Raw genomic sequence first — 10,380 nt, 5'->3', positions numbered from 1 at the left:
CAGGTCATACTTTTAACTAAGGGTAGTTTAGTGTAATAGGTAATTAATCTGCTTTTTGATGTCCCTCCTTCCCCCCCCCCCCCCCTTTTTTTTGGAGCGGGGGTAAAGAGCAATGGAAGTAAGACGTCCTGTCATCAGTAACTGCAGACTGAGATCCAAAAAGCGAAGCTACTGCTAAAGGTATAAAGCTATTTTTCATTTGCTGATACCACTCAGAGTTATGCGCTTTTGGATTTATTAACATTTTTATTTGTACCTGCATGATCGGGTTATCGCTGAAATGCTACTAGGTGAGGAGATTAGACAGAAAAGTGTATTCTTGTCATACAAGTAATTTATAACATTTTAAAACACCAAGATAAATGGTGCTAAAAGTTGCGGCCAGAATTCACACAAACATGCCTGAAAATTACTGATGATCCCGATACTGTACAGCGCGACTTTTCATAAAGTTTGCAATGAAAAGAGGCAAAGCAACAAGAACACCACGATGAATGATTTCAGTAAGTGATTGGGCCCATGAGTACTTAACAATTGCTATCATGGATTAGGCGGCACTTCAGAAGCTTGAGATAGTTGTCAATTTTGTGGGAATCTCGGCGGAGGCAATGCAGCAGATTGTAAAAGGCAAAGAGTCTGGAGTCCTCATCAGGGAGTTGCAGGGATGGAAGGCCTTCCCACTGAGAGTAAATTTCATTTCCAGTCTCACCAGAATGAACCTAAAGATGCAAAATGATACTGTAATAAATGATGGAGAATCTGACTGGATGTGAAACAGAGCATGTAAAATACTGGCCTTGAGGAACGCTGGTTGCTAGTGTATGGCATGTAAAGTGTTTCCCGTTATGGTTCTCACTATTCTGTATAATGTTCTATATCTTCATGCAGATTTTGAATGGATTTGTCAGATTTTTCAGTTTATTTCCCTAAAATACGTGAAAAGCTTAACTGTGTCAGTAGGGTTTTAAGAGAACTAGTGTGTTAACCAAGGTCCAACAGAATCTGACTTTGCAGAGAAATCAGACCTTCCTTCATGCATGGACTCATCAGTGACATCTCCTTTTGCTTCCTTCCTCTTTGAAATCTTTGTTAGCACTTGTCCTAGAACTTCTTTGTGTGTATCTCCAGCTTTGTCTCAGCCCATCTCTTAGGCGATCTCTCTGATACAGGCAGCTTCAAGAACATCTTACCAGACAAATCTCTCAATCTTCAGATGTACTGTAGCTTAGATTCCATTAAAAAAATAAAAAATGCTGAGTGATACAGTGACCTCTAATGTTAGAAAGCTACGTGTCGGCACTCATGTAGTGAGTTAGTATCTGAGGTGAAGATTGGTTTAGGTCTCCTTGTTTGAAAGAGACAATCATTAATTTTCTCATATCACAGAAATCTGCGTTTCATCGCAGGAAGGCAGTCTGTGCCTCTTGGTGCTTGTGCTTCTTCCTCATTTCCCACCAGTTGTACTTTGTACAAGCACATAGGAGAGGATCTGTGGAGCCTCTATCACTCAGTTTAAGCAACAGGCAAAAAAAGGTAGACCTTCTATGACTCAAAAACATGGTTTGCCACTAATGAATTTGCCAGTCTTGTCTTCAACCTCCTTCGGTAAATAATGTGAATGAGAAGATGGTGACAGGGTAACTGTAGCAGCACCTGACTTCTACTGTTATGTTGGATCCTTGCCTGCACAGTTTTTATGCGCAGATACGGGATAGAGATGTATTTGATTATGCTGATAAATGCATTTGTGGCCTGGATGGGCTAAGGTTTCTGAGTAAAGAGACAACTGAAAGAGAGAGAGACCATGAGTGATGTGGTGGAAAGCGGTGGATACAGTGATGGTGACACTCTTAATGCTACTCAACTGTTCAGAGGCTAAGCAAAAGCCAGTAAAGTCAGAACCTCTTGTTAACATCTAGCTCACTGACAGAATGATATATTCAGGGACTAACAGAGGCCCCTTTAAAAATAAACAAGCTAGAACTGATTTTATTCAGGAAAGCTTTCAATCAACTACTGATAACAAAGGGTATTCGGGTATGGGTTTTGTCAGACAACAGCCTTCTTGTCTAACCTTACAAGTGTAGGGGGAACCAAGTCAGAGCAGGAGTTCAGAGGAAACAGTATGGTGCGAAAAATGGAAGACACCACGATTACTTTGCTGTATGCCACATCTTTGCAAGAGCCCAGACTTCCAGAACAGTTTTAAACACACTGTCTGTTTCTGAAAACTATACACAATACCTATATGTGTACAGATGTGTATAAATACTCTAAAACATACATATAAATATGTGCATGTGAAAAATCACAGACACATCCTTAAAAAATCAGGATTGCAAATTCAAAATATTCAAAGACAGAATGACGATTACCAGTCCTGATGATTACACCCTCTCTTGAAGCAGGACTGGGAGTACGCTGGACTGTTCTATACCAGTCACATCACACTGTCTCTTTAGAAATTGCAAGACAGCAGAAAAAAAGGAAAGCTGAAAGAAGAAAGATGAAAAGTTCTCATATTCAGCTATCTTGGCTCCCTTTTCCCCTCACATCTACTGTTTCCTGATCCAGGTAGGGAGCACTTGTCACTGTATATGTCTTCCTTACAGCAACAGGCTGGAAGGATGTTAAGGACCTAATACTTACCCGCCCAACTATTTTCTCCATTCCTTCTAGAAGCCGCTTGTTTTGTTCTTCAATCTCTACAGCCTTCCAGAGGATGGTGTCTGGAGCTTCTTTGATTCTTTGTACTTCAGAGGCCAGATGGATCAGGGGATCATTCCAGGAGCGCAGCACTCCCAGTACTAAATTCAGTAAGTCTTCATGCTGCTCACCCACATTAACAAAAGGCAGTTAAAACAGGAAGGCTAAACACTGGCAGCGTTAGGAGGCATTTAGAGCAGTGTCCTCAGAGATAATGATTTGGGAACTTATTCCAGGTCCTACCACTGAATGCGTCCTGTAGCCCTGTCTTAGATACCTCTGTGCAATTGCATTTTTTGAAGTTTGTCATTGCTGTCATCATGTTTTACTATATTGGCACAAGCAGTTATAGTATTGTAATGGAAAATATCATTGAACGCTCTCCACGTTAAAAACTAGCAAGCACAACAGTGTTTCATCCCTGTGAAAAGAACAGGACTCCTTATCTGATTTTTGAGGAACATTTTAAAATCCAATGATTTTTTTTTAAAAAAGTTTAGTACTGAATGGAAAGTGCACATTATGGTAAGCCAAAACAGCTTTTATTACCTCTATGTAACTCATTCTGAACAATGGTGCTTCCAGCAATAGCTCTGGTTTTAAAAATTATCCTTTCTTATAGGTAATAAAAATTCATAAAGCTTATGGTTATGGTATATTCAACCATTTTTTCTTTGCCAGGTGCACTGAAGCTGAACACAGCCAGGCTTGTTACATACCGAGGGCTGTGCCAATAGAATTGCTGAATTATGCACTGAGAAGATGGCAATACCTGGGATTGCAAGGATATCACCACCATGAAACTGATAAAGATTTCTCCCTGGCACACCCCCGTTCATACACCTGTGCTTTTTTTTTCTCCACAGTATTTTCAAATAGTATCTGTGATCCCAGGCTGAACGAGACCATCTTCCCTTAAGTTTGTAATTATTAAATTAATGTATGTAGCGTGTTTCTCTTTACAAGTATTTTGCAGTATTTCGCATTGCAGTCTTTGTGTTTGGATGATGATGTGACCGCTTTTACCTACTGGTAACAGCAAGAATATCTATTTAGCATTTGTTTAGTAATGTCAGTGTTTTCGGTTACTAGAAAACTATTGACCTCTGCCTACATACAGTATTCACTATATAGACGATGTATTTTTATGTTTGTTAATATAATAATTGTCTGTGAGGTGTTTTAAGATAATGCTCAAAGGTTGTAGTGTTCTCAGTACTGTACAAACACGGTAACTGGCATTGCTCCATGAGGTTATATTGTAATTGGAAATAAGATGCAGTGACTGAATGTAACATACAGGAAGAGGAAGGGAAGATGAAAATTACCGGTACTTATATATTCTGTATAGTCTGTAACTTATTATCAGCAAATGTTAAATCAACTTTTCTTGGCTTTTTGGTGCTTTCCTCTTCCTGGCTTTTTTATTCTGATTGAGCTGATTTCCCTCCCTCTCTGCTGCCTCTCTATTCCTTAACCCTCCCATTTCCCCCCCTTCCCCTGTCCTGTTTCACACTAAATGACATTAGAAATGGGACTTACATGAATCTGCTGAGCTTGTTCCTTATCTTCAGGAGTGGTTAAGGAGGAAGTGTGGCACCCATTAACAGCTTTTGTAATAAAACCCCGGCCCTGAGCGTAGCGTTCGTCCTGCAGATCAGCAAGGACAGGCATTATTGAAACAGATAAGTAAGAGGAGCTTCAGTTCAAACACTGTGTTATAACTAATTGTTGTTCCATTGCTTTTACTTATCACTACTTTTATGCTGTAAAGGTCAAAAGTTTCTGGTGAGTCTTTAGAGCGAAACTGTCACGCAGCAAACACAAACTTGTCCCACAGATAAAGAATGATGGGGAAAACGGTACCTTTTAATGGAAGCATTGGGGATCTTAGCAATGGTCAGGACTATACAGAGATTTGGTCACCACTGGGACTGTCACTGTCTGTGCAGCAGTCATATTTATTTACTTATTGAAGGATTTAATATGGTAACATACGTGTGTGCTTAGAAAGTGTTAAATTGCATTTTTATATTTTCTTGCTCTCAGGAAAGGGCAGGGTACTTACAAATTCATTGAATATTTCTGAAGAGAGGAAGTGGATGTAGTGTGAAAGTTTAACTGCTCGGTCAAAAAGTTCCCCAAGGGAAACTTGGCAATTGACAGATCCATTGGGGCAGATTGGCAAGGAGGTCACTCCTTCCTTTGTCAGGAGCATGTTGGACACCAGAAGAGCGACCAGCAACAAACCTGTCCAGGTTTAAAAGAAATCAAAATGAAATCACGTTGACTTGTACAGGCATTTAGAAGTAGCTGTCAGAGTCAGCTGCTGGGTGATTTTGACTGTCCTGTCATGTGGCTCAGAGTACCCCCAGTACTGGCTGCTGAAAATCATTGGAGCAGGGAAGCACTGTAATTCTATTATCCTTTCTCCCCTCTGTCATCCTGACTGTATAGCAGAGACCGCTACAGAGTTTGAGGAGACAAGGTAACCTGTGTTGCAGTATACACTGTATTCGGAAGTCTCTTACTATTGTGCCTGACTTTATTATATAGTGATAAATGGAAGGAAAAATCAAACTTCTTCACAGTGTAAATACAGATACATAATTATATTTGCACAGATATATAAGTTTGGAAAATTGATTGGTCTTTTTTTTTCCCTTTTTTTTTCCTCTTCCCATAGATGCTTTTTTTCTTTTGCAAACATTTGGAGTTTAAATCAATTTTGTGGGAGGGTGGTTAGGTCACTCTCTTAAGGTTTTGATTGTCCTGGGAGTTCCTTCAGAAGATTTCCAGCAGCTGTGCTGCTTTGCTCTTTAGAGTTTAACCCTAAATTGCCTACTGCTAAGAAATCAGAGAGAACTTTTGTCTTTTCTCCTGAGTTTCTGAAACTGATACAGAGGACTTCTCATTATCTAAACCACAAAACCTCATCTGTTTAAAACTTTTAATATTAACTCAACGGAGTCGAGTTTTTTATTTGGTGAAATAAAATATGCACAGAAAAACAATAGAAAAAATTAAAAGCAAATATTTGGTAAATGAATGAACCTATTCAAAGAATGCTGTTCTGCGCTCTGAGAGTTTTAGTTCTGGAAATTGTCTTGCTACCTGTATTAGTTCACTAAACTTATTTTAAATGCCAAATTAAAAGGTACTCCATAAATCAGCAGAGCTGCCCGTAATGTTATCACGCGATAAGTTTCTTTCTAGCTCTAAATTCAAGAAAAGTGTATTTACACAATATTGAAGTAAGCCTCCCTCCTCCCCCATGAACAAGGTACATGCCGCACGCTGCAGTTAGGAAAGTGCTCTAGGGAACAATTCTATGAATAAGAAAACCTGAGACTTGTTGGCTTAGAAAATTGAAGATGGTTATGAAAACATTCACTTCAAAATTACTGCATCACTTCTAGACTTGTGGATAATGACTTTTAGTCATTGCCTTCTGAGTGGTGTAGCAAAGCAGTCTGGATCCAGTCTTTCATATGCAGGTGTCACATCCCTCAAGCCAATTTTCTGTGACACTGCCCAATGCAAAGGTTGTCTTCGGAGACAAAAGACTGAGTAAAAAAAGGATCAAGCTGCCTTCTAATTCCAAGCTTTGGACACTAGACATTTGAGGTGGAGGCAGGTTTCACCATTCCTGGAAGACTCAGTGGCTGGAAGACCTCAGTTTCTAGAGCTCTTACATTTCAGTTACTTCCTAATTCAATCTAAATTTAAAGAAATATAAAAGTTATCAGCAAGTGAATGGCAAAATTCTTACCTTGCAGTGAAGCCCCCTTGTTGCTCATGGTGGGGATCCTGTATGATGGCTTGCTCTACCAGAAGGAAGTCTCAATACTTGCTCTTACCCTCTGCACATGCCACTTTTATACGCGCCATCCAGTGTCCATTTTGCATACATTCAGCAGGTCGTGGAGTTTACCTCGATAATTACAAACATCAAACTGCCTTTCTTCCACATTCATATTCAGTATTTTTTGTTTTTTTATTTTTAACTGTGAGAGGGAATTTCATTAACAAGTTCAGCTGTGGGATCCAAAGTGTGGTTGGATGAAGGGAGTGCCAAAATTTTGCCCTGAACAAGGTGCAAGTGCCATTGATGTAGAAAGCTCCAGTTGTCAATTCTGAGACAGGTATTTTCAATGCTTCTGGCCAGCTGTTCCCCCTCCTCACAACTGTCTTCTCATCCTTCCTTTTTTCTTCAGCCATCCAAGCTTGCTTATGTTAAATTTCTGGCTATTTGTGGGTGGCAAACAATATTTTACAATGTCCACAGTTAAAGAAACAGCATAAATTGTACTGAAATTTATCCAGAGAAAATGAATGGAGGCTCCTGGAAAGACAGGTGACTATCTATAAAGGTATAGATATGATATTCTGGGTATAGAGCTGCATACAGTTAAAAGAGATACTAAACAGCACAAATCATAATATAACTGATCCTTGGTCTGAGAGATGTTTAGAAAAATGGGGGCAGTTCTTATATTAAAAATGTAATAATTTGCAACAATCAAAGAAGAAGTTATATATTTACTGTTTAATCAAAAATGTTTCATGAATAAGTCAGCATCATTAAAAAAAAAACAACCAAACAAAAGCCCTCTACAAAACCATGAGATTGTTTCCTATACTTGAAAACTCTCTGCGTAGAAGATGCGCATTTACACCATAGGCAAAACAGATGCTGTCGTAATCAGTGGGATTTGTTTCCAGATCTATGTGCCTGTGGTAATCTACAAACTAGCCTCAGCAGGTTGGTCCTGTTTTCTTCTTGTGTGAGGCTCATCTGTATGAATGTGTTAGCAAATGTCTAATCTCTCATCTGTTTCTCAGGTCCGTTTACCCATGAAAAGACTTTCCAAATTGGATATTTTAATGAATAATGTATACAGTATTAATGAATTTTCTTGCCTTTAGACAACTTGTTCTGTACTTGTGGAACAGGTATGTACGTAACCCCGAATCCTTCATTATTTCATAACTATGGACGTGATTCTGGAAGCAGTGATAAACAAGGGAGAAGAAAGATAGAGAGTTCAGGGAGTAAACCGTGGAAGGCATCCCTTGGGAAGGAATAAAAGGAGTTGCTTCAGCAGTAAACCAGAACTGGTAGCAAGTGGTCTACACATCTGCAAAGTTCTAGAATGATTGCTAGAACACTTTGTTCTGCTTTGAGGTTGGATCTTGTTTGGAAATTGAGGCTCTGCTGAGTAAATGAAGCAGTTGTTGCCTGCAGCAGGGAAAAGTGGCAATCTGATGAAGGCAGTAAAATTAGAATAGAGCCACAGCCAAAACTCTAGAATGGATGGTAAAAAACCAACTGTCTTCTAAACCACCGCCACATGGCTTATGATCTTGATTTAATTCAGCTGCATTTGAAAATCTTCCCCAGTAAGATCACAGGTGAGCTTGAAAAACTGTGGTATCTTATAACATCAGAAAAGCCCTGTGAATAAAAGGAATGAACACTTCTCAACCCACTATTTGCTCTTTCATTTACTAATCTGCTTTTCTTGGCATTTTGAGGGGCCGGCAGTGATACCAAAATAAGGCACACAGTTAATTAATATTGGGGACTAGAGAACAAAGGAAGATATTTACAAAGGCATCAGGTAAACTCCCTAGGCTCCCTTTACCATTTTTGGAGAGGGAAGCTCATCTCGGGCCTGACAGCATATCATAAGTCATATGTCCCCATATGACTTACCTTCGAGAATAGCCCGTCTCTTGCTGTGTAAGAGTAGATGATCACTTTAAACATAAATCATAGGAAAGAGTGGTTTATTTGAAGCCATTGCATGATGTTTTAATTCACGCATTCTACCACAAAATATGATACTTTACATTTTTCTTGCACCTTTCATCCTGAAATCCTCAAATACTGTACAAACATGAACAGATTAAAATTGCCAGCAATCAAGAATCATAGGCAGAAGGAGAGAAGAAATGCTCTGAAAAGTAAGTAAATACAAAGGTAAAGTTCTTTTATCGGGTATGAGAACTGACAGAGGTCAGGATGTTTATTTGTGGCTGCACAAGAAGACTTTAAGAAAAAAACCCCAAAATTCCTGATCCCCAGACCTGGACTTTAAGTGAAGATCATAATTTCATATAAGTACCAAAAAGAACACAAAGGTGAGACAAGAGAAAGGAGAGGAAAAGTTACAATAACCAGAAATAAATAGATCCAAATGTTAATTTTCTTTTATAAATTGGGAATTGGGTTCTATTTAGAAGTTGGAAAAAAACTTGAAAGTAGCTGAATACGCTCCTCTCTGCCTCTTGAAAGTGGTCTGGGTTTATATCCTCCAAAGAAGTAACATGGAACTCGGCATCCCATCTTCTCTGACTGTTCCCTGAACCTTGGTAAAGGAAGCTGATCCTAGCCCCTGATAGCTTCCTAGTTCTGAGAGTAGCTCAGGACAGCACCATAAATAGCTGGACAGTCATTTCTACTTAGGGGAAAGCTCCTGGAACAACTTGTGGAACTACAAAGCACAGCTGTGATTAGCAGTATGTTTCCATCTCCCTTTGTCTTTCACTTTTTCCTTAGGAATTTCACTGAATTAATTTTTTATTTATTATTTTTTTTAAATAAATTATCGCATTCCTTTTATCTTCAAGAGCTTTTCTGGAAGCAAATTTAGTAGATTGTTACCACCCAGTGTAAAAAAATATGCCAAAAGAAGGGCTAGCTATAGGCAGATTTTATCATATAGCTTTTAGCTCATTACTCATGCTTCATAGGCATTACATGTGATGTATCAATATTACGGATAGCAGCATTTAGTCCTCATTTCTCAATAATCTTATCTTTCCTCCTCGTAACAGGTTTCAGACCATGAGTCAGGCTGTCACGTTTTGATTAAAAACTATTGATCAGTAATGGAAGATCAAATATTCCATTTTATTTTATTTAAAGGTTTTAAAAAAGTGTTGTGTCTGATTGATAGCTACCAGAGAGGAATGAAAAATCTTTTCTAAAGGAGCAGGTCTTTGCAGAATACTTATTTTAAGTAGGTGAATCGGAGACTGGGTAATATCACTTGATGTTGTCTTTTACTTACCTGGAATTAGCTGTATTTAATAACAGAACATTAATTAATGTAGAAATATGAAATGCCAAATTTTTGGCTATGTTTTTAAAAGATGATGCCCAAGTTATGTATGCAGATGATTGAGGATGCAAAACTGAATGTGCAGAAAAATATTCCTATATGTGATCTGATTATCTGAATATTCCAACACACAATGAAACAAAAGGTTTTACAGTTCCTGTTTTGCATGTGTAAGTTGGAATCATAATACTGAAAATATAGTTGCTCTTGTCTTCCTTTTATAGAAAAGTTATCCAGTCAACTTCATTTAATGGCTGGCTTTCGAAAGATACAAAACTATTTAATGTGGATCAAAAACAAATCCACAGAGCACTTTAATTTTTCAAACGTGTGGAAAATACACTTTGAGGAGGAATATGAACAGAATATTTTTTCGATCTAGATAGTTTCAAATGACAAATATTTTGTCTTTTCTGATTACTTCCTATAATCGCCATGAAACTTTTGTGAAAAATTCAAGTGATTTTTCTAGGATTCTGTAAAACAAGGGCTCTTCCTCTCCATCTTCTTCATATAAGAAATGGGAGAATTTAAAAAGCATTCT

The 10,380-nt window shown here is 38.4% G+C and overlaps 1 protein-coding gene across 1 annotated transcript; it reads right to left on the bottom strand.

Moving 5' to 3' along the window:
- Positions 1-527: 527 nt before the first annotated feature.
- Positions 528-6,506, bottom strand: PRL (prolactin). The gene is made up of 5 exons (XM_074573509.1): positions 6,479-6,506; positions 4,775-4,956; positions 4,249-4,356; positions 2,650-2,829; positions 528-719 (listed from the first exon to the last, which is right to left on the bottom strand). Exons 1-5 carry the CDS (start codon positions 6,504-6,506, stop codon positions 528-530), a joined length of 690 nt encoding a protein of 229 aa, XP_074429610.1.
- Positions 6,507-10,380: the final 3,874 nt, after the last annotated feature.

The sequence above is a fragment of the Larus michahellis genome, chromosome 2 (assembly GCF_964199755.1).
Source record: "Larus michahellis chromosome 2, bLarMic1.1, whole genome shotgun sequence".
NCBI lineage: Eukaryota > Metazoa > Chordata > Aves > Charadriiformes > Laridae > Larus > Larus michahellis.
The sequence above is the reverse complement of the archived record's forward strand: the minus strand, read 5'-3'. Positions and strand labels throughout refer to the sequence as shown.